Raw genomic sequence first — 25,548 nt, 5'->3', positions numbered from 1 at the left:
ACAAATATGCCGAGACACCTCTTCTCTATGCTGTCTCGCCTCAGCGTTTGGATGACCACGACTTTTGTATTGAAGACATGTTGACTAGCGAATCTAGTGTGAAAGTCTTGGAACTCCTCTGTCAATCAGATGCTGATGTTAAGGCAAAGAACAAAGACGGTAAATCTGTCGTACATCTGCTAGTAGAGCGCACCAAGCGAATCATGGAGAAGTTGGAGGGGTCATATTCAGCGGATATGATGATGGAACTGTCGCAAATGGCGATTAGTCAGTCCAATAAACAAATGAACTTCCTCTTAATCCAAAACAAGCAGTTGGTGATATTAAGAGACAATGCGGGCAACACTCCCCTTCATTTGTTGGCAGATCACAAAACATGCAACCCTCAAGTGGTGAGCGTAGCCAAAACTCTAATCGACCATGGAAGCAAAGTTAATAGCAGAAATGATCAAGATAAGGCTCCATTGCATTTGGCAAAATCTTGGGAAATGGCACAGTTTCTTTTGGAGTGTAAAGCAAATCCGAATTCTCTTGACGATTGTGGTCGTACTTCCCTTATCTGCCGAATGACGGAGGCCAACCCTGACGAAACACTAAGCAAATGGTCGAATGGTGTGCCCTTTGGAATGGATCCATGGAAGGAAGACAGAGACGGAAAATGCGCGTTTGGAATCCTTATGGAGAAAGGAAGATTTACTGAACTGAAATCTTTTGTTGAAGAAACCTTCAAGTACAACAAAGAAAACGTTGTTAAAAAAGATGGTTCCGACAATACCCTCGTGCATAAACTCTGTAGTTACAATGATTCCAGGATCACACCTCTGATAGACTATTTACTTCAAAGAGGAGTAAACGTGAATGCAAGAAACAGGAGTGGTGACACTGCGTTACACATCTTAAGTAGGAAGATCACTCACCTTCCTGGTCCCAGGAGAATGAAGGAACCTTGCTGGAGATATATTCCTGTACTCCGCGCCTATCGAGCCCGATGTAACGTGAAAAACAATGCTGGTAGAACCGTACAAGATATTGCATGGTTTGACAAGACAGGCCTCTTGAAAGCTGTTCGTAGAAGGCCGATTCTTCGACAACCACTTCCATTTTTTCCATGGAATTCTTCTTCACAAACGCACCGTGGGAAACTTTTCGAGGTGGTCAGAAGACAGAATTGCCAGTTTGTGACAGACTACGTCTATCATGAAAGAGAAATTGGCTCGGGTTCGTTTGGCTGCGTCTTTGCTGGTGTTAACGTACGCGACGGACGAGAGGTAGCTCTAAAGCGGATCGTGCAAAAATACCCTTTACGAACACGGCAAGAAGATAGAGAAGTACAAAACCTGTTGCAGCTCTCAGAGTGCCCTTATGTTGTGAAGTACCACGACTTCATTAGAGAGACGGACTCCACATGGATCGTGTTGGAGCTAATGGAAGGCAACCTGGATGGCCTTTTGCACCAAAGCCTTAACAGTGACCTACTTCTTAAACTTTGGACGGATCTGTTACTTGGAATGAAGTACCTCCAAGAGAATAATATCCTACACCGTGATTTGAAGCCCAGCAATATTCTTTACAAATGTCACAATGCTTTGCCTTGCTTAAAGATTTCTGACTTTGGGCTTTCTAAGAATCTCGGCGCTGAGCATTCAACTGGGTCTAGTTCTCTAGGAGGTACCAGATGCTGGATGGCTCGCGAACTGCTGGTTTCAACTGGGCCTTTGCAGCATACCTTTGCGTCTGACATGTTTGCTTGTGGCCTACTCATGCACTACATTGTGGCCGACAGAAAACACCCATTTGAGGAAGGAATCATGGACAAACGCGACAGCTTGGCCTATTACAGTGCCCTGGAGCAGAACATTAGGAATGATTCCAAAACGTTGAGTGGCGATCTTTCAGAAGAAGCAAGGGATGTACTTGAACAACTGTTAGCAGGGACCTGTGACCGGCCAATGGCATCGGACACTCTCAAACACCCTTTTTTTTGGTCGAACGAAAAAAAGATTCGATTCCTTTGTGCAACAGGCAATCAACGTGAAATTGCCACTAACTGCGTGTCCCCAGTTCGACATCAAATCATGAATATCTTAGATCCAACGTTCCTTACTACACCATGGGATAATCGTTTCCCGTCACTTTACCGTACGCTGACAACCGCATCAAGAGGACGCAGGAATTATTTGACGACATCAGCAGTCGATCTGGTGCGATTCATCAGAAACGCTTACGCTCACGTGTCGGAGATTTCTAATCCAGCTGTCCGGCAACTCCTATTGCAGGAGTTCACTTTTCTGAAGGAGCTTCCAAACCTCTTTATGGTCGTTTACAGGGCCGTGAAATCAGAAAATTGGGACACAACGCGGGAAGAGATCACTTCCGCGATAGAGTCAAATTAACACAAATTAACTTTAAATACCGGTGGCCTGTCTGTGTCTACCTTGGCGGTGTACAATTTTCCATGCTACGTTAGCTTTGTTGGTATGAAGGCCAGCTTAGCCACTTGTCCCGAGCGTCGTTTAGTGTCACTACCTGTGTTTTCAACCTCTACGATTACTTATGTTCAATGGGACCAGAGTTCAGAAGACTTAACTCTATTACAGTTGCATCACGAGTCTCTTGCGATCCCGCCTCCTGTTAAAATTAACCGTACGTTGATTAATGACCTCGAGGAAAATTTTCAAATCGGCGATAATCAGCTTAGTGCTGTAAGGCGAAAGGCAGGTGGTCTTATTGACCAGATTGAGGAAACGTTTGACTCCTCCGACGACGAGTAAGTTGCTTTCACCGCTCTTGACCTGTCTATAACCAATTTCATCGTGTTTTGTGTTCTTTGTCGCTGTATATTCAGATATTCAGTTCCTCGCTCCCACGACAGCCCACTCCAGCTTCCTCCTCAGCCATTACCTGAACCTGAACCTTCAAGCCGTCAACATAAAACCTATCATCGTTGTGCGAAACCTGTGAAGAAAAGGACTCCCTCTGAAGTCAAAGAAAAGGTTGCAGTAGCAGAACTATTTTGGAACACTGTCCCAGTATAAGGAACTAAACTTTGCTGGATATTGTAGCAGTTTGACGATGTATTACATAATCGTATTGCCGTTAATTAATTTTTCTAGGTTCTTAGATGAGGTTGGTTCTATTCGGTTAGCTACAGTTAGTGGGCGTTAGGCATCATTCAAACATTAGCGTAATAGTTGTTTTCCAAGACAATTACCCCCTCTCTTTCAGATGGATTGTCTTTTCTCGTGGCAGTCTATTGACTTGTTTTTAGGTTTCTTTTCTGGTACTGGTCGTAGTTTGATTTGGGGGGTTGACAATGTCGTTGAGGTTATTCAGATTTGTTCTTATTTTATGGCGAGTGAGCGTTTTCTTTCTGAAGTGTTTCGCTGTACTTTTCCGCCAAATTATTGTCTTTCGTTTAGGGAAAACCAGTTCCTAGAGGTGTTGTTTGCTTTGAAGTTGTCAGGCTATCTGTGTCTGGCACGAGACCTTATGTTTTGTGCGTCGAACGAATAGGAAGAAATTTTTGTTTTTGAAGATTTAATGTTGGCACCAAATCTTGCTTGCCTTCGTTGTTTAGTTGATGATCGTTTAAGGGATTTGGAGCAAGACTGAGTTCTCGTTCGAGCTTCCTTTTTAATTTTGTTATAGTTGTTTTTGTTAACTTTCTAGGTTAAATGGATGCTTGGCGTGTCATTCATAGACTAGCCAAATGGATTTGTATAAAGTGCTTTAAGACGAAGACATCCGTAATCTTTGATTGGGTCATGCGACCACCTGATTTGCATTGATTGTTTAAAAAAACACGCAGAAGAACCTTAAAGTGATGTTTAAATGTGGTTGTGTCGCTGAGTTCTCTCAAAGTGCTTATGACTATTTAGTGACTCATTCCGCTTCGGCTCAAGATGCAGCCAAAGATCTCAGTTAAAACCTCGCTGGGCTATGGGTATTAGCTAATGGCGATTTGTGGATTATTTGCTGAACCTGAAGGTCGCCCGTTTGTTAATTAGGGGTCGACTTTATTTTTCATAACATAAGTTTATAAATGTTTGGCGATTTTTGAGACAACACTCAATTTTGAGCTTGATTCTTCATGTTTATTTTGGTATTTTCTATTTGTCGTTCTCCTGAGCATCGAGGACGATGCTTTTTCTGAGAACGGAGGCATGTTATGAAGTAGTTTTGTGGTTGTTTTTGACATCATTGTCATAAGGTTTTTTGATGACAGTTCCGTTTGTTCTTTGTTCTTCTCGTGATTTAAGTTTCGTTATGTTTTAACAGGTTTTTCGAGTGTTATTACCTTTTTAATGGCTTTGTCGACAGAAGTGTTATCAAGCTTGAGGTTTGATTGTCAGTTTTTTAGTGGGTACGTTTTGGGGCCATTGCTGACCTTGATTGTTACCTACATCAGAGTTCCCGTTTTGGTTTAAGGTATAGCCTCGTGGATTTAGCTGTCAAGCTTTCATTGGTTTTGTTGTAGAATTGTTTATTCCACTTCTGTTAACAACGGGGAATTCGTTAGAGTCATTCGGAATAGCGATCGTAACTCTCATGGTCAGCAAGCCTAAACGTACCTGTGTTATGCTTATATAAGATGTACAGTTGGATGGTTAGTAGGGAGTGATTAGCTGTTGTAAGAAGCAGAGCTGAAGAAGTTTGTGTTGCCGTCAGTAATTAAAAGGAAGAAAAGTATCAAAGCTTTGTCAGAGTCTTGGAGTCCTCTCGCTAGAAAAGCCGTCTCCGTCGACTCGGAAGAAACCCCTAACAGATATTTATTATAGTTTAGCCTTTACGTGTACACACATGAAAAATTCTTCAATTTAGGTGGTTTAAATCAGGTTTACAACGTTTGCAGTTAATATAGATTGTATTTCTTTTGAAAAAGGTAAGGAAAAAACTATTTTGTCACCGAAAATTTCTGTAGTCAAAGTGACTTCCTCCGTAACCTCAGATGAGTCATCTTAAATAGTTTGACGTACAATACGCTGAATCTGGCTTTTTTGCGAACCCTGCGGCATTTTTGTCTCTTATTCTAGCCACAGCAAAAACTGATTTGGACTCGACACGGCCCGAAATCTGTTCTAGGACTGTCGTTTGCAACCGTGGTGAATGTGGCTTTCCGGGACTCTTTGTGACTGCAAGGCAAGTTTTCTTTCTCTTTTTTGAAAGAGGGATTATTTAAATCGCCTTTTTAAAGGGGAGTCACAATTCACGAAGATAGAGTAACAATTTCAAAGAAAAACAGTGGGAGATTGAAACGTGTTTCGAAAAGAAACATTTTGTGTGATGTAGGTGGCGTTAATTCTGGTCCCTAGGCGTTCTCTCTTGCCCCGTTGTGCGCGCGAAGTCTGGGAAAGAGCGGGCGAGAGAACTTCTCGGCGTGTGTAGCGTTGCAGTTGTGTCCTCCGTTGCAGTTTGGTCCTCTCACCTATCAACCAATAGAATGGGGTTTTATTTCTTCCAATCAAAGTGCGTTGTGATCGTGTCTTCTTCATGTGACTTCCCAACTAGGGGAGGGCTGTAGTATGAGTTTTGTTCGTTTCAGTGTCCTGATCGTGTGGAAGACTTGCGTATGAAACAGTTTTGGAGCGTTTTCCCTGATGGGTTTTTGGAGAATTTTACAGAAGTTTGACGTTTGTTCGAAACTTTCCTCGGTCAACGCATATTTTCATATGTTGGAGAGCTAGAAAGCCTGGGACAAGGATGAAAGAACAATCAGAGAGTTCGAAGAAGGACAGTAGCAACAAGAATGTATTTTCGAGCTTCTGAGGTAAGGTGTTATTTGCAGTACTTTCAAAGGCGTTTTTAAATAAGAATTAGAGTCATGGTACAGATAAGCTCAAGCTAGGCTAGCTCTAGTCTTGTTTTTATAGATCGTGAAGTTGTGAGCTTTTTTGATTTTGCTGCAAATTGTAAGTTAAGTTACTGCTTACTTACCGAACCGGGCTTGTAAAAATGACCGTAACAAGAAAAAACTGAAGCATTGTTCATGGGGATTTTGAAGTCTTCCTATAGAAAATAATATATAAACAGTTGATTTAGAAAATAATAACCTATTTCAAAGTTTAGGCTGAAGAGTTTCCTGTATCATGAGGGCCCTCAAATTAGCAAATTTAGGGATTAGTGCAGTCATTCATGCAGCAGACTGCATGATTCCCTGAAAGTAGCTAAGAATAATAATGTGGAAATTCAATGTGGATGTGTTTTTTTTTTGCTTTTGATTTGGAAGATGATGCTGTTAGTCTTTTTTGGATCAAAAGTCTGCGAGAAATGTGAGCACAGTTTAGCCTGCTTTCAATTTTTTATTTTGTCAACTCTCTATGGACACCTCTGGGATCAGAAAAAAGGGTCTGTCTTAAAGAGGTCCGTCTTTTAGAGAATCATATAAAGGAAGTAGAGTGAAGTAGGGACCAGCTCTAGCTGTCCAATTTATGGTGTAGCAAGATGTCCGTCAAGGGATTTTGTATTTTAAAATTTAGTATGAAAGCTACAGTACTATCATGCTGAATTCCAATATATACAAATGTAGAAAGAGGTCTTTTTGTGGATGTGAGGGCACATATGTCCCTAGACTAAATTTCAAATACTTTCAATTAATATAGTTTCACGTTTTTGCATTTCTGTATTCAGCCCATCGTTAACTGTGTTTGGTGTCACTTAGTCATCTGTCACTGTTTCAAGGCAAGGTTGCTTATTAGAATTTTGCCCTATCAGAGCCTCTAGAAGGTGGGCTATTTCAATACTACAGTTAAAATGTTAACCTGCAAAGAAGTGTTGATACCAGTGGGGTTAATTTTTTCATAGTCACACATTGAATATGTTGTGGCCTGCTTAAGGCAGCATGCACAGAAACTTTTGGCATACAGTAAAACCCCATGACTCAGAACCTGGATTTTAAGAGCCTGTTAGGTGAAAATGAGCCAGTTAAGCCCCCCTTCTATACTGTATATAAGAACTTGTTTAGCCTAAAATTTGAAACAGGTTCTTATCTAATTATGGAAAAAATTCTGTACACTTAGGTAAATATCAGATAAGTCAGCATTTAGAATTTTCTTTGGAGACATAGGTGCCTTGTCACTCCAACTGAAATTTATATGCCAATGAGGTCAATGCTTTAGCTCCTTATCTTGTCATTTTTACTTAACTTCTAAATTGGTATGAAAATTTTTTTCTTTGGAGGGTGTCTGTACAAACTGTCGAGGCCACCACATTGTCACTGCATGACCATTGTGTGACATAGCATCTCATGAGAGAATTAAACATAAACTCATCTGAACATTGTACCCTTTTGAAAGACTTTCGTAACAAGAAAAATGACTACTATTTTTAAATCGAGGCTGTAACTTTTCAAATTCCACCATTATGAATCAAAGTAAGCAAGTTAGCCATTCTAAGCAGGTAACAATAAGCATGATTTTCACACACCCCTGCCCCAATCCCTCTGCCCCCCGAAATAAAGTGTGACAGTATTACAGGACTGATTTGACCCAACCAGAAATTCCAAAAATTATTGTCGTTCTATGGGTCATAAAACTCTATTAATGAGCAGTACATTTCTCAATTCTGGTTCTTAAAACTAACAAAGCAAATTAAATTTAGGTTTCATTTTTGTTTGATATTGCATTTAAAGCCTTTCTAACTGTCCTAGTAAACATATATATAATTTTTTTTTGGACGTGGTGATCTAGAATGAGCAAGGAATGGCATTTCATATGCAAAGCAAGAATTGCAGTAAGATAAAAAGAGACATTGGTCGTCACATTTTAAACGTTTTAAACTTCAACATAAAGCAATGACAAACTCAAAGAACCCATCCTACCATCGTTTGTAAAATGCACTGAAAAAAAGTGCCAATGATAGCTTGAGAGACATCTTTTTTCAATGGATGTACACAGACACACACCCACACTAGAGCTCTACACACAGAGAGAGATTTGCAATCAGATTTTGGAAGGGAAAAAACTCATCAAAAGGTTTAAACTTCAACAAAAATTATACTAAGAAAAACCACAAAAGGTACTCATCATAGCATCTTTTGAAGGAGACGATGAAAAAGCATATTACGCTAGCTTCAAACACGTCTTCATTTAATCGCTGCCTTTGCTTAATGTGCTTTATAGTTAATAATTTATAGTGTTTATCACCATAACTAAAAACAATGAAAATTTTCGGGGGAGTTTTCCCTTACGTTTGTCTCTTAGGTATTGATCTGAAATAAGGTCTAGGGTCAGGATTTGGAGAGCAAAACAAGACAGCCCCCCACCATGAAGTCTCAGGAATACTCCCCCCCCCCCCCGGATTTGTCAGTAGTTAATAATAATTATTAACTACTAACTTATTATTGATAGCGTACATTTTGTGAACAGAAAATCCTGGAGGGGAACTGCCTTACATTTGCCTAATAGGTATTGGTCTGAAATAGGTCTAGGGTCAGGATTTGAAGAGTAGACGTCACACCCCCACCAGGAATTGCTAGAAATACACACGGGAGAAAAAATTGAAGGCATTTTATGAACTGGGCCCACCTTTTGGCAAGCCAGTTAATAATAAGCTGACCCACTATATACTCTTAAGCTGTATTGCATTTTTTTTCTTAAGAACCTAAATAGCCTTAACTTGTGCTAACTACACATATATATGTACCATTTCTATAAGAACCTTTTTAGGCTAACTCTGTCTCGAATATAAAACGCGAAAACATTGTCCACAAAATTTGAAAGGTGCTAAAACCGACACCAGAAGCCTATTACCCCCTGAAGCTTTCTGTAAACTAGCTTACAAATCATGTCTAACCCAAAGCACCTCTATCCCTTGTAAAAGTTAGGAAAAATGGCTGGCAGACTGCAACTCTTGTGACTTTGACATGATTGATTGGAGTAAGTCATATACCCTTGCTTTTCTATATACCAACGAATCTAAATTACGTGTTTTTCAATTTAAATTTCTGCATAGAGAATTGGCAACAAACTGTTTCCTTTTAAAGACTGGAATCAAATCTAATGATCAATGCAGTTTCTGCAAAGAAAGCTCGGAAACTCTTTTGCACCTCTTTTGAGAATGTCCTTTGGTTAAATCCTTTTGGAATGAAATTGGTAACTGGATGAAAAACAGCTCTTGCTCTCTTAACGAAGAATTCTCCGTTTTGTCTTGCATAGGTCAGTGAACGATACTACAAACCTGCTTTTCCATCATGCACTTTCAATCACGAGGTATCACATCTATTTCTCCAAACAAAAAGGCCCTAACCCTTCATGGGAACTCTTTTTTCAAACCATTCTAAATTGTCTTGATTATGAAAGACGTTATGCCATTAAAACTGGGATTTTAAGAAAATTCAATGCAAAATGGGGAGCATTTATCTGGGAAAATGATCTTTACTCTTTATTTCCTTTGTCGAGATGTGCAGAGAACAGCAATCACGCTAACTCTCTAGAGACTCTTTTGATGTTCCTGGGCGGATAATCAGTAAATGTGCGTAGTGCGTGTGTGTGCATGTGTGTGTGTGGGTGCGCATGAGTATGCAAGAACTACTTAATAAGTTACTTTGGCTACTCTGTATTATAGATCTGGGTTGTTTAAGTAATTAGTGTATAGTGGCAATGTAATCATTTATTTATATGCTTTGTAAGTAATGTAAATCAGTGATGCAAATAAATAAATTTTTAAAAAAAACTTGGAAAAATCTAGGTTCTTATTCGTGGGGGCAGTATACTTTGCCATTCTTAGAGTTACCAATTTTGTGAACGGTCATGCTGTACAGCCAGCTCCTATATCCATCCAAGACATGTGATCCTTGAGTCACTATGTATCAGATAAACAAGGGTAAACAAGGTGTATTATAGGTAGTGTGAAAGAGGCAGATAAAAAGGACTTTGATATCAAACAATTATTTTTAAATAATGTACAAATGTAACAACTGTGCAGGCTGAAGACCTTACACAAATGTACTCATACAGTGTACAACAAGAATCTACACTGCTTGGTTTGGTCTTTTTTATGAAGAATAGCGCACTGCTAGAGCACCACGTTAACAGCTGAATTATGCTAAAATGTAGATTTTTCAATGGGTGAGTTAGATAGAATCCACTCTCCTTCCCTGGTTAATATCCAGTATTAAATTCCTTTATTATTATCAGCTTTTTCTGAAAAAAATTGTGAAATTTTGTTTCTGTAACCTAGCCTCCCTCACAGTATTTTTAGGAGATTTGTATATCCTCCCTTCCCACAAAATGCCTGCGTACCCAACATCAACATTTCTGATTTCCATTTTTTTATTCATGTGGTACATGTAACCAATCAACAATGAGAGGTATTATGTTAATTTTTTCCAAACTTCTGCCTTAAGAGTTGTGGGCACTGTGTAGTGAGATAAAAGCAATGTTACTCTACTAAGTGTGACAAACTCTTTTACGCAACTTTAATTTTTTGTTTCCTTTATGTAAAGTGGAATTATACATGTATTAACAGCAATTCTGCCAAATTTCATCAGGTTCTTATAAGTGGATTTTGATATTTTTGTCATTTGTTAACACAGCCTATGAAAGTCAACAAGAGTACTGTATGTACAGTATGCCCAAAACGTGTGCAAGCACTGAGATCACCACATGATAGGACAAAGTGATGAAAACCAAATAAATTTGTTCTGACAATTTCTGGGCATTTTTCTCAGCTTGCTCTCAATTTTTTTCTTGAAAATTCCATTAATTAGCTTCAATGTTCTCTTGATAAAGATGTATCAGGGAGTTTTTTAGTGCATGCACCTTTATGTAATAGAAAATGTATGTGCTCAACTTCTTGTACTAAAAGCTTCAAGAAACTCTAACAAACTGAAAAAAAAACTAGAATCCATCAGAAAGGAGATCTGTGCAATTCGCTAAGAATAAAGTTGTTGAGACTGGAGGGGGAAACATTCAAATCACACAACAAAGCAAACTTCAACGACAAAGTCCAGACACATGGGCTTCTTATACTTCTTAATATACTTCTGAAGTTCAGAATTAAAAACAGACTTCTGCCAGTTGCTGCTTTGTCCTGATATCACAAACTCACATCTTGTCATTATTTATCGTGAAGTTATCTTTGTTCATTTGTATATACTACTTCTAGACACTCTCTGTAACTGTATAGGTACATGTAATAAAAGTTCTCTCGTCCGTGAATTTTAGAATGTTAATGACAAAAAAAACAATTCTTGAGTTATATTTTCTTTTTATTTTCATTTTTTGTACAGGCATGAAAGAAAACCAGGGATTAAAAGAAGCGAACAAAGGCTTGGATTAGCTGGTAAGCTTTATTGATATGTATTTTCCCTGTAATGCACTAGTGGTTAAATGTTGTCCTTTGTGTAAATGTTGGTGTGTATGAAAATACATTAGCAAAGGATACTAACATTCACTACTAGATAAAGTTATGGTAAAATGATTTATCGCTCAGAATCTTGTACCAGCGTAATAAAAGATCTTGGTGGCTGCTGATTGTGTGCAAGAAGTATTTGGAAACTGTGCAAAATTTCCATGTGGTCACATGCAACAAAGAAGGTCTACCAGGAAGAAAATTGTGCATTTTTTCTGGAGACTGACTTTTTACAGAGGACAGTTGTTGTCATTAAATTCTCAACGACATCAAAGCTCCCAGAGACTCTGCACAATTTTATGATTAGTGTAACAATAGCAGTCTGGCTTAATAAGGACAAACTCAGTCTTTAATGGCCGCCTCAAAGTTGCTACAAAACCACCTGTCTTTTAGGCCAAGTGGCTTACAACTACAGGCCTACCATGACACCTTTCCTTCTTTCTTTTAACAAAAAAAATGAAAATAAAAAAAAAATTCATTGCACAATGGGCACTTAATAACTAGTGAAAGCCCAACAACATCAGCCAAAGCACTGAATGCAAAACATTTTGAACAAACAAAGTCAGCTGTTTCAAAAGGCAACGTGTTCAATGTCTAAGCAAGAAAAAAAAAGAGAAAAAACCCAATGTTTCAACTGTCTCCTGCAATCATCAGGTGTAGTCAAGCATAGTCTTTTAAATAGCCAGGTGGCTTTGACAACCAACCTGGGGGCCGTTTTTCAAATGCCCCAATAATTAAAGCTCTTGTTGTTTACATGCAAGATAGAGGTTTCAATAGTTTTACATCTAACATGATAAAACTATCACTTAGTGAAACAAAATGAAGTAGTTTGCTGTCCAGGACCGGTGCTCTTATTCTTTTTATTTTGATTTGAATATTTGAGTTCGGGCCCGAAAAAGTTACCAGGACTTTCAAGAAACGGGCCACAGCTCTAGTGATCCTATTTTCAACTGGCTGAGACTTGTTAAGTGTTATGCATAGAGGTTGGGCCTTGCTAGATAGTGCAACTGGAGTTTTGGTCGGCTTGCACTGTTGGGAATGACTGACCCTCTATTGGCTGAAGTCCATGGAGTTTCTCTGGAGAGGCTGCCAAATCCGGGGGTTGCAGGGCTACAGGAGCCTCTCTAGGTTGTGAGCTGTAGAATGGCTGTCTGCTCCTGCGGAGAATTCTTCCATCTTCTGTCTTTGCGTCATAGGATCTCATATCTGCTAGTTCTTCTATTTCTGTTTTGAACCCTGTCTGGCTCTTATCACGGGGAAGTGGCATTACTCTGACTGTCTCGTCTTTCACCAATGGCAAGAGCTGCTTGAAGGTGGGTTCGCGTACATCGCCCAAACATGCGCTGAGCTGGTGAGGTGTTAAGCCCCTCCATTGGGGTGTTTCTTCAGCTTAGCAGGGAAGGAAAAAAACAGCTCCTGATGTTTTGGCTTTCTTGATTAAGCTCTTTGCAGTCTCAACTGTGTTTTCTACTCGTCAATTGCTTTGCGGTTAGCCCTGGGAGCTGGTTACATGCTCAGTCCCAGATGACCACAAAAAGTTCTCAAATGGCCACTTAGCAATTCATTAGGGGCTCCATGTGTGACAAAATGTCTCTTAAGTTTCTTTGTGATGACAGTTTCTGTTTTGCTGTGTAACTAATCCATTTCGAAATACCCAGAGTAATAGTGTACTGTGCAGAGATAACTCTTGTCATCAAGAGTGAAGATGTCAGTGGCAACTTTCTCCCAGCCGGCCTTGATGTTGGCTAAGTGGTTGTTTGGTCTAGTTACTCTGGTTACTCTGAAGTGACATACAGACGTCACATTTCTGGATGTAGTCAGTGATTTCAGCATTCATGCCTGGCCAGTATACTGTCTCCCGTGCTCTGCATAAACAGCCTAGCAACTCGATATGGGAGTCGTGTAGCTTCTGCTTGATCTTTTTCCTCAGGGTCTGCAGTATGATGCATCGCTGGCCCTTGAATATTACACCATCATGTACTGAGAGCTCATCTCAGATTTCAAAGTACTGTATTTCCTAGAATAATAGCCGTCCCTTGATTAATTGCCTCCCTCGAATTAACACCCCCCTTTGACGGATTTACTTAAAATAATCGCCTCCTTCGAATAATCGCCCCTCCCCTGCCCCTCTCACCATCTTCTCTTCCTTTTATCCCCCCCCCCCCCTGTCAAATTGAAGTGCAATGAGATTCAGCAAAACTGATCAGTGACAATTCAAGCTCTGAAAATATTAGTCAAGGAACTAAATTTGGAACACTTTAAAAGCCCATGATCAGTTTATTTGGCATGATTATTTTTTGATTTAATGGAAAAATAAAACAAAATATTTAGGACACGACTTCCAGTGAGCAATATTGAGATAATTGGCTCCCTCAAATAATCACCTTCTTTTGAATAATTGCCCCCTTTTTGTGCGAAAAAAGAAATATTATTCAAGGAAATACAGTACTGGTGAATCTCTGCTGGTTGTTCATCCTTTGTATCTGGGACGCCATCCAAGACTGCTTTCTTTACAAACTGTAGAGTTGGATCACAAGCCGTCTCTCTCTGAAGTTCGTTAAGCTGGTGGTCTGGAACAGGAAGGAAGTGAGTGGCATTTATGCACTCCACCTCTGATTTTGAGGCTGATCACTCATAGTCCTCCGAATAAGCTCTTGACAGGGAATCAGCTAGCAGTGTCTCCTTGCCAGGCTTGTGGCGTATTTCACAGTCATATTGTTGAAGCCGCAACAGTAGGTGCTGTAGTCTCTTGAAAACTGATACCAGAGGCTTCTGCAAAATGGAGACTAATAGTTTGTGATATGTCCAGAGGATGACTTTCCGAACATACACATGGTGGTGGTTGTGTTCTATGCCGAAGAGCCGAAGACCTGGGCCAGCAATTCCTTTCAAATCTGTGAGCACTTCCTTTCTGCCATTGTGGGTGCTCTGCTTGCATTGGCTGGCCTAGCTGCATCAGTACAAAGCCAAGTCCATCTCTAGATGCATCTCCTTAGCCTTCGTTTGGGTCACTCTTACTGAAGTACTTGAGTACTGGTGCTTTGGAGACAGCATCTTCAGTTTTCTCAGAGCCATCTTCCTGTTCGTGAGTCCAATATCACTCAGCTTTCTTATGTGTTAGATGGCACAGTAGCTCACACAGTTCTGATAGGTCTTGTAGGAACTTAGACCGATACTTCACAAGCCCAATGAATCTCTGCCGGTCAGTCCATCTTAATAAGTGCTTTGACTTTTTTAGGATCTGCTTTAAGCCCATTCCTTGTCATTACATGCCCGGTGAATGACACTTCACTGCACTTCAAATGGAACTTCTTCTTGTTCAGCTTGATATTTCTCGCTCTGCAATGATCAAGGAGGTTCCTCAGATTTTGATCGTGCTCAAGGTCAGGCTTTTCATCAGTGTCCCCCTGCCCAATGATAAGTAGAAGCACCTAATGAAATTAATTTGTAGACAGCAAGTTCTACCAACCTCTTCTAGTCCTGCTACAAATGCTAGGTCGTCTGCAAATCCAAGCTTGGTAAGATCTTGCATATGTTGTCTTCTGCTCTGACTAGGCTGATTCGGTAGACCCCACTTATTTAGGCTGTCGAGGAACAGATGCTGAAAGTAGTTGAGCACAATAACGAAATAACAGGAGCAAGGGTGTAACCTTAGTACCCTGCTGTATCGTCAAAGAATGTGGTTTCTTCTCAGGACCAATTGAGTAGCCCAGTTTCCTCATATAGTGACTTTGACTCAGCAGCAATTGGTTAAAGTTGAAGTGGAAGTGTGTCAGACATTGTGTACCTGCTTACGTGTTCAAGGCTTTCCTGCCTGCGTTTTCCACCGCACCTTACCAATTAACGCCTTTATTATAGACTCGGTCTTATTTTGCCACAAAACATATTCAAGTGTAGCAAAAAATTTAACCCTTGGAAGGGCTAATGGCAGAAAGATGACCATTGCTTTTTATTTCCTTTGTTCTCTTAATGGAACTCAAGTTCAGATGAATTTGAGAGGTTTCTTGATAGTCAAATAAGTTCTGCTCTATTATATTGAATTCACGGCTGCTATGTTAGAAAAAATCATCACACAGAAACATCACACATACTGCAAGAGTAGTGTAGGATATTACAAGAGGCCGTACCTTACAGAGAGTTCTTTTTATAGGTCTCTACTGGAAAATTTTGATGTTTTTGGATCCCTTGTTGATTATGGGAGGTGGTCACTTGCAATGTAAAAGAGTTGGTGTCACATGGAACTTATCATTAACAGTTATGTTATGGGGAAGGGAGGTAAGAGGCTGGGTATTTTGATTTTGTCAAACACAAAATGCAAGTTCCATGTTTACTACATTTAGTGGTGGGTCTAGAGGTGGGAATTTTCAGCCACAGGTGGATAAGTCACTTTTGTACCCCATTCTCAAATGCTTCAGCCCACCAACCCCATACAGCCAAATGAAGTATCAACAGGTCCTAATATTGATCCATTATCTTTGCAGATTTTGTACCTAAAGATGCTCTATTCAGAAGAGAGGTCAGGTTTTCCATGGACAGAACCCTGTCACAGAACAGTATTTTCACAAATTAAGGAACTAGAAAGAGAAAACAATTTCGTCATGATATTTGGTTCAGTTAATCAACGTTTTGTAGTATTGATATTAACATTAGGAAAGAGGATAAGGGTAGGGATCAAATAGTAAAGATCTGTAAATGTTTAGTACTTGTCAGTACGATGGTAGGCAGTCAAAAGGAAAATAATTGTATCTTTACTTAAATGTTGGGCTCCTCATAAGAGTCAGGTAATTTTCAAAGATACACCCTGACTTTTTAACCAACTTTTATTAAATTGCTCCAAATTCAAGATGGTATTTTTTCTGAAAAATAAATTTATGGGCGTGATTCCTCAAATTTCGGTCATTCATTGTTCATTATTAAATCAAGTGTCAAATAATTAACAAACTTAAGGCAAGAATTCATACGGCTGGGATATTTGCTCTCCTCACCATTTATCCTGGAAGAGACTTTACATGAAATGGTACTAATTGGGAAGGCAAATGCTAAGTGCTTTCCTTTTTTATTTGCTAGCATTTTTTACTTTTTTGAGACATTTTCCTCATATTTCACTCTGAAATTTGTATCCTACCCATAAATGTCAACCATAAAAAAATTCCCTATTACGGTTTATCATGGCATCTAGGATATAAAAGATATGGAAGTGTTATATAATGATTTATGGTAACTCCTACATGGAAACCTGGACCTAAGTAAGTTTTTAAGTTCTTACCTGTATTTCATTCAATAGGAATGTTACCCAAGCCCAAGTTAAATAAATAACTAGGTTTGAGGTTACCTAATAGTTCCAGGGTCGTCACTAAGATTTCAAGTTGCCGGGTAAATGCCACAAGTAGGCGGGGAATCAAACGGCTAGGGATTTCTTTTGATTCTATTTTTCTTCTATTTTTGTATGAAAGTAGCTGGGGACCACATTCATAGTAGCCGGATGAGATCCCCGGCCTCCCAGCTCTTAATGACAGCCCAACTAATACACTGTAAACACGAACTATTATTATCATTATATACTTGGGATGGATTCCTTCAATTTAGATCTTAGGCGGGGTTCTCCCTCGTCTTCAGTGCATGGTATAAAGCAACTAAAATAAATGTGCAAAATTAAGTGCTCATTAGTATGGTCCAATTTTATTTTATAAATTGGTATTTTTTGTATAACGTCTCTTCAGCGGTTGTGCATGTGTTGCTATTATTTCTACGTAGCACCGTCACAAAGGCTGGTGAAATCACGTACCAAACATATTGTATTAACTTACTGGGAAAATGGCATACAATGTATCACATAGATATTTTTTTTCAGCTATAAACTGAAAATTTAAAAGAAAATAGCATTCTTTGAATGAACAGATCTTGAACTTTTCCTGAATCAATTGTCCTCCTGTCATATTTACAGTATCTGGATGTTTGCCTATAGATGCAAGCCTCTGAGGAATGTTATCTCTATTGCACTTCCTTTTCTCTCAGGGTACAGGGTATCAAAACATGAATGAGAAAGGAACGATTTTATATTAAGACTGACCCAGAGCCAGTTTTGTAATAGTTAACTAGCTGCTTTTATATTCATCTATAACTGGGGGTTTGACAGTGCCTGTGGTGGATGGCCATTGTATTTATAACGAGTCCATCCACTCTTAAATAGGTCCCCCTGCATGCCCTCGTACTCTTCTTGACCACAGGCTGTAGGTTGGTGGGGAAGCTAAGTTAGCACTGACTTTATAGGCCCAATTTATATAAAGAATAATTGTCCCGGGAAAAAGGTTCTCTCTTCCTTTAGCGATCAATTATCTGAGAATAAAACTGACCCCTTTGCCCAAGCTAATAGCGCACGCGCATGCTCTGATTGTCTAAAGCAGCGACCGCGCATGCGTTCAAAGTGTTCGTGTGGAGAAACGTTGACCCCCTACGATCGAAAGGGTGAGCGGTCTACGCGCGGCACCCCTATAGCCGAGCGTAAATTTATTAAACGTTGGCGCTCAGGGCGGCTTAAGAAGGAGAGTGACCCCTATACCCCGGACAACGTTTCTACATATAAGCGAGGCCTTAATTGGCTTAGCGGTAATAGGCATCGTGACGTGACCTGACCTAAATATTGACTTTCCCAGTTTATACTAGGAACAAACGGCCCTAGCGTTTGAATCAAAAACTGTTCATCTTTACTTAAGTAGTATAGTAAGGACCGAATTCAGTTCTTTTTGGGAAGAATCTCTTAAAGTAGGGAAGGCATACATTATCGGAAACGTGCATAGTCATGAAGACGAAGGCAAACTAGTTTTTTTTAAAACAATGTAATATACGCCCTTCCACATTTCCCATAATGCACCTTATTTGCCCCCGAAGATTTTGCATAACCTTTGTTTTCATTTCTCCTGGGTATTGCAGTCGTCCCAAAGAAATTGAAAACAGAGGTTATGCAAAATTTTGGGGAGCAAATAAGGTGCATGCATTATGGAAAATGTGGAAGTGGAGCAGGAAACGTGATTTTTTACTCTTCATCCGCCATTTGCACATCTCCCACACGCCTTGCTTGCCCTCCACTCCCCTTACACTTAATTTCCCCTGGACAGTCGTCTCAAAAGAAATGAAGGACTGCTTATGCAAAACAAGGTCTATTATAGAAGATGTGAAAATGGCGAGTTCTCCCTTTTAGCTTTTTTACCTTTTCTTTGTTTACGAAAAGGGCAAATTTGACAAGAATTTATAAGAGGCATGTCGATAATTGGGGGTCTTACGAAAATGACATTTGCGAAATTGGCAAATTTGGCAATTAAGGATTCATCAAAGGGTCAGGCAAAAAATTTAAATGAGAACAGAAGAGGCCCATTGGCAGTTGGCGATTTTCGCGAGAATGGCAAATTGGAGAAAATGGGGAAATGGGCAAGAATCTATCAAAGGTTTTGCAAAACCTCAAATGAGGTGACAAAGAGGGAAATCTTGACAAATGGCGATTATAAGAAAATGGCAAATTTTGGGCGAAAGAGAGAAATTTCGGCAAAAATGGTGAGTATGCCAAAAAGTCTCTTGCCAAATATTCACATAAGATGACAAAAAAGGGCATCTGGACAAATGGCGATTTACTTGGCAAGAATTTATAGGTTTGGCAAAAATTAAAACAAGATGACAAAACAGGCATGTCAATAATTGTGGGTTTTACGAAAATGACAAATTTTTCGAAATTGGCCAATTTGGATTCATCAAAGATCTGGCGAAAATTTTAAATGAGACAACAAAAGAGGCCTTCTTGGTTTGCAACCACGTGACAAGGCTACCATGTGGGGGGTCAATACAATAGTATTTTTCTTTAAGTATTAACACGAAAATAGAGTTAAGTTCCCAGAGAGGAGAGAAATGCTTTTTTTTCTTGAGCACCAGCATGGCCGCCGTGACGGCGAGTGCAAACCAGCAATATTGACAGTTTGCGATTTCACGAAATTAGCAAATTGAGAAAATGGGGAATTGGGCAAGAATCCATCAAAGGTTTGGCAAAAAATCAAATGAGGTTACAAAGAGGGAGATCTTGACAAATGGTGATTATAAAAAGAAAATGGCAAATGTAGGCGAAAGAGGAAAAAAATTGGGTAAAAATGGAGTGTTCAAGGATTTGGCCAATTACAAAGGGGTACCTTGACAAATGACAATTTTATAAAGTTTATAAATTTGGCAAAAACTTTTAAAAAGTTTGGCAAAAACTTGAGCAGGATGACAAAAGAGGCATGTCGATAATTGTGAGATTTACGAAAATGACACATTTTGCAAAATTCGCGAATTTGGCAAAGGAATCATTAAAGGTCTGTCAAAAAAATTAAATGAGATAACAAAAGAGGCATATTGACAGTTGGCGATTTTCGCGAAAATGGCAAATTTAAGAAAACGGGGAATTGGGCAAGAATCCATCAAAGGTTTGGCAAAACCTCAATTGAGGTGTCAAAGAGGGGAATCTTGACAAATGGCTATTACAATAAGAAAATGGCAAATGTAGGCGAGAACGGCAAATTTCGGCAAAAATGGCGAGTGTGCCAAACATTCATCAAGGGTTTGGCCAAATATTCAAATAAGGTGACAAAAAAGGACATCTTGACAAATAGCGATTTTACGAAAATGACAAATTTGGCAAAAATTTATTTAAGGTTTGGCAAAAATTAAAACAAGATGACAAAAGAGGCATGTCGCTAATTGTGGGTTTTACGAAAATGACATATTTTGCGAAACCAGCGAATTTGGCAAGGACTGAGACAATGAAACAACAAAACAGGCATATTGACAGTTGGCGATTTACACAAAAATGGCAAATTTGAGAAAATGGGGAATTGGGCAAGAATCCATCAACGGTCTGGCAAAACCTCATTTGAGGTGACAAAGAGGCGAATATTGAGAAAAGGCAGATTTCGACAAATATGGCGAGTGTGCCAAAAATATCATCAAGGGTTTGGCCAAATATTCAAATGAGATGACAAAAAGGGGCATGTTGAAAGCTGGCGATTTTTAGGACAATGACAAATTTTGCGACGATGGCGAATTTGGCAAGAAGTTATCAAAGGTTTGACAAAAATTTACAAAGAGATGACAAAAAGGGGCATCTTGACAAGTGGCGATTATAACAAAAATGGCAAATTGGGCAACATTTCATTTAAGGTTTGCCAAAATCCAAATGAGATGACAAAGGAGGCACGTCGATAATTGTGAGTTTTACAAAAATGACAAATGTTCGCGAAGTCGGCAAGGATTCATCAAAGGACTGGGAAAATTGCCTGTTGATAATTAGCAAGAATAGCAACTTTGGCTAAAATGGCGAATTTGGCAACAACTTATCAAAGGTTTGGCAAAAAGTTTGAACAAGATGACAAAAGAAGGATGTCGTTAATTGTGGGTTTTTACGAAAATGCCGTTTTTTGCGAAATCAATGAATGTTTGGAAAAATCCATCAAAGGTTTGGCAAAGTTTAAATGAGACGGCAAAAACGGGCATCTTGTACAAAACGCGTTATTAATAAGAAAATGGCAAATATAGGCAATAAAGGCAAATTTCGTCGGTGAAAAAAATGCAGTGGCGAGTATGCCAAAAATTAATCAAGAGTTTGGCCAAATATTCAAATCAGATGACAAAACGTGGCATGTTGACAGCTGGCGATTTTTAGGAAAATAACAAATTTGGCAAGAAGTTATCTAAGGTTTGACAAAAGAGATGACAAAAAGGGGCATCTTGACAAATGGCGATTATAACAGAAATGGTAAATTTGGCAACAATAAATTTAAGGTTTGCCAAAAATTAAATGAAATGACAAACTAGGCATGTTGACTGTTAGCGATTTTTACAAAAATGACAAATTTGGCGAAAATAGCGAATTTGGCAAGAAGTAATGAATGGCTTGCCAAATGAGAAGGCGAAAAATGGCCCGTTGGTAATTAGAGATTTTTACAGGGATGGCAAATTTTGGCGAAAATGGCAAATTTGGGAAGAATATAACAGGACAGGTTTGAACAAAATTCTAATGAGATAACAAAAAAAGGCTACCTTGACAATTACTTATTTTTCGAAAAAGGCAAATTTTTGCCCAAAATGGCGAATTTGACAAAGGTTAATCAAATGTTTAGCAAAAACTCATAAATGAGTTGACAAAAAGAAAGCATGTGAAAATTTGGGTACCAGTTGAGATTGAACCTCGTGTGGTCCCTGATCTAATGGTGCTGAAATGACAGAAAAATATGTGACAATCGACGTGACATTGTTATAAAGAAAAAATAAAGCATTTTTTATTGTCGATGACGAAGATAGGTCCTCTGACTGAAAAACTTCCAACAATGCATCGAGATGGAATTAACTAATTAAGAACACCGTACTAAAAGTAAGCTTGAACAAATGTGGCTATAGAAACGCAAGTAATTCCTGTAGTCATAGGTGCATCATAAGTAATCAACAAAACAATGTGTTTAGCTGTTTCAGTTTTGGCAGTAACCTGTGTACAGCCACCCTCTACCTTCAACAGAAAAACTCGATGAGGAAAAAGATCAGTTTTTTTTAAGCATCATTTTCGATTATGTTTCGCGCGAATTGAAACATAACTTATATACAGTATTTCCTTGTTTTCTGTTCTTGCTGATGGGGATGTGCTGCTGGGCGAGGTCGCATTTTCACGTCTAGATTAGCTATAATGATGTTGAACATTATAATGGTGTCGCACATTTTTGAGTAGGAATTCAACGGAAGACGCGCGGTTGAAAAGTTGACTTTATAAGGTAGATGCATAGAAAGAAAGTGGCTACATATATTGTGATCGTGTAAATTACATTTGTCAAAAAGTGGATAAGATGGCTTCTATAGGGTCCTCAGAATAGATAGTATAATAATGGGGTAGGGGTTCTGAAAGGTCATCAGCATACACCCAGCAAAAGTTATGTAAGTTTGGCAGTCAGGATTCAGAGAAAGATACTAGTCCAAAAAAGTAGAGACTTCCAAGTTATGGCCATGGTTGACAGGACATTCACCAACCTTTAGAACATCAATGACATCACAGTGCAAATTAAACCGTCTGTGATTTAAAACAGTGAGATTTGCCGATTAACCTCATCTACAACCAATGAACGTACTCCTACAATGGTATAACCCTTTTCGTTTCGACCAACTGCACTGTACAAAGACATCATTTGAAATAACATATGCGTTTCAAAAGATGGGCCTCTTGCAAAGTCTTATTTTGCGACATTTCAAACTATGGTGCTGTTTCGATACCACACTTTGCGTTATTGCAAAATACGGGGTGTTTAACTCTTCTGTTCTCAGCTCAAAAATCACGTCCAGTCAATTGACCCGATCGGCGTCAGAAAGTCATTGCTGGCAAAAAAAGGAGCACTTTACAGGGACCAAGGTTTGCGCTAACGCATAATGTGGTCTGGTAATTGTGACGTATTTTGCGTTAACTCAATCTGTGTTCTAGGTTTTAAGACCAAGGTTTGCGCCAAAAAAATATCGCAAACCGTGTCGAACGTAAGGAGTCACATTTTTAGATAAGTCGTTCCGTGTCCTTCCAAATAAACAGGGGAACCCAACGACGGTGTCCTCCCAAATACATTGAAAACCGCTCTTTTTAGGCTACCCAGAGTACAAATAGATTTGCAAGGGCTTCAGTACTATATTACCGTAAAATTCCAAAAATAATCAGCGGAGCTTATATTTTTCAAAGGCCCTTTTTGAGGGGCTTATATTCGGAGGGAAATTTGCGTTTTAAAATCGGCTAGGCTTATACTTGGAGCGAAATTTGCGTCTCAAAATCGAGGGGGCTAGCTTATAGTTAGAAGGAAATTTATGTCAGTAATTTGCAGAAAGTTTTAACTGAAACTCGTCTTGAGGACTTAGACCTTTCTAAAACACAGCCATGCAAGTAGTCCAAGTATACTTTGTCTATATGGACCGAAGAAATCCAAGCCAAGAGTGAGGAGTAAAACTACGCAAACAGAAATAAACTGTGACACTTTCTGACTGCAATCATTTGGGGCTTGTGATGGATCTTTGGCAAAGACAAAAAATTATATATTTTTGCTTTGTTTTGTTTTGTATTTGAGGGCGATTTCCAAATTCAAGACGCCCGGGAGGGCTTATATCCGGAGGGACGATTTTACGGAGGATTTTTTGCGTTACAAATGTGAGGGCTTATATTTGGAGGGGCTTAATTTCGGAATTTTACGGTATTTTCCCGAAAATTTAAGATGCAGATTAACGTATTACGAAAGTTAGAATTTTTCTGGTTCCTCTCTCCATCATATTTTCGAATCCGAAAATTTTAGGTTTCGTATTTTGTAACAAATTTTTAGCCCTCCTCAAGTGATAGAAAATTCTAGGCAATATTTGCTCTATGAACAGCTATTTTACAGAAAATTATCGTCGGGTTCCCCTGAATAGTCAGTATTTTGCGACAGCGCGAAATGTGGTTCCCAGATCGTGGACTATTTATAGGCTTCGCTTTTCAGGCCAGGATTTGAGTTATCTCAAACTGTGGACTGTGGAAAGAAGTCACATTTTGCGTTAACTCAATCTGTGTCCTACCAATCAATCACCGAAAGTCACACACCTTTCTAGAAAAACTAGTGATTTTACAACCGTTCAGCCTTCATATTAAAAACGGAAACACTAACTGTTTCCTGCGCCAATCAAGAATACAACACAATCAGCGAACTTACGCATTTTATGCTCAAGAGATCACCAGTAAAGACCTGTCTTTGAACGCTTTATTTGCATAATGAACAGAATCAATTAGTGTCATATTTTCGTAAGCCGGTTCGCTTTTTGTTCGAGTTCACAATATTCATAAGATGCAGAGTATCTGTATATGGACTTAGATGGTGAAAATATTTTGCGATTTGACTTGTCCTCTCCGCCAAGTCTTAGCTATCTTAACGGATATGGGCTAAAAATTAAGTTGATCGATACGAAAATGAGAGACGGAGTAGAAACGGCACAATCCGCTCTTCATATTTTTATAACATGTAAAAACGTGAAATTTAACTTTAACGACCCACAGCCGGTATTGTTTTTTTCGAATTCTTAATGTAAAATGCCAAAACGACATTAAATATACTCTCCTTCGCAGCCTTAAAATCCGAAATTGTGTTGTTGATTCGGCCGCCATGTTTACTTAACCTTGCAAGACAAATTTTACTACCGTCCCCGACCCGCTTAACTTGCAAATTTTGCTCGAAGACCAAACTGCAACGGAGGTTCTTTTCCAGTCCTATGCCGCGACTACCACGATAGATCGGGCGACCTGATTGGCTTGCATATCACATTACGTCAGAGGACATGTTCACAAGATAGGACATAAGTGCAACGGTACAGGCGTGTATCTCTCGGTGACGTCACAGCTCACGGTAGAGTCCAGGATTGACCGAGCCGAGAACGCCTAGGGACTAGGCTGGGTGGCGTTAATTCTGGTCCCGGAGGCGTGTGTTTTCCCGCCATTGTCACAGCCTTTCATGTGTTGTTTTGTTGGAAAAAAATTTCCATGTGTGTTGAATGAAGTTCAAAAGGAAAGATACATATAATTGAGGCTCCTTGGCTTGATTTATTTTCGTATACATGGTTCGTACAATCTTAAAAAGGTCTTGAATTGTAATACTGGTCGTCTTGAAAAGTCCTTGAATTCGGTTAAGGTGGCCCGTTCCTATTTATATGCGTGTTGGTTATGTTTTTGATTTGCGTTTTTCAGAATGAAAGATTCAACCGATTTCTACGATTTTTTGCATCCTTAATAAATAATGATGGAACTTTAAGAAAATATTATTTATTTTCTTATAGGTTTAAAAACTTTTGAGATATCGGCATATATTTAAAACCTCATTTTACGAAAAATGGAAATAAGTTCAAAATCCCACGACAGATTTTTCCCTAACTTCAGCAAATAAGCCTCAGAGCTCTCTAGTTTTATGTCTGCAAGTTTGAAGGCAATCGTGACCGTAGAAATCGCTCCACAAAATGTTGGTCAAATTTAATGCTAAAATGATAGGCTAACACATTTGTGAACGTAAACGCACAAAAAGTGGAAGAGAGCTGACAAACTACCTCTTAACTGAAACGTTGTTCCTACCCAAAGGATTGTTGGAAGAAAATGAGTAATCGGACAACTACGGCTTAATACAACCAACTTTCTGCTACATGTGCGTT

At 39.1% G+C, this 25,548-nt stretch overlaps 1 protein-coding gene and 1 long non-coding RNA gene across 3 annotated transcripts in view; both read left to right on the top strand.

The window, feature by feature from the left end:
* Positions 1-2,393, top strand: part of LOC140930208 (uncharacterized) — a 21,743-nt gene extending 19,350 nt beyond the window's left edge. The window contains exon 4 of the mRNA XM_073379874.1: positions 1-2,393. This exon is cut by the window's left edge and continues 1,497 nt beyond it. Coding sequence (XP_073235975.1) covers positions 1-2,393 — 2,393 coding nt within the window.
* Positions 2,394-5,383: 2,990 nt separating this feature from the next.
* LOC140951967 (uncharacterized) lies at positions 5,384-16,239 on the top strand. Of its 2 annotated transcripts, XR_012167326.1 has the most exons (3): positions 5,384-5,767; positions 11,228-11,280; positions 15,831-16,239. It is a non-coding gene; the product is annotated as an uncharacterized lncRNA (long non-coding RNA). The 2 variants fall into 2 exon arrangements; XR_012167325.1 differs by lacking the exon at positions 5,384-5,767 and having other exon boundaries at positions 10,878-11,280.
* The last annotated feature ends 9,309 nt before the right edge of the window (positions 16,240-25,548 follow it).

The sequence above is a fragment of the Porites lutea genome, chromosome 1, assembly GCF_958299795.1.
Source record: "Porites lutea chromosome 1, jaPorLute2.1, whole genome shotgun sequence".
In the NCBI taxonomy this organism is placed as follows: domain Eukaryota; kingdom Metazoa; phylum Cnidaria; class Anthozoa; order Scleractinia; family Poritidae; genus Porites; species Porites lutea.
Note: the sequence above shows the minus strand (reverse complement) of the source record. Positions and strands in the feature narration are given on the sequence as shown.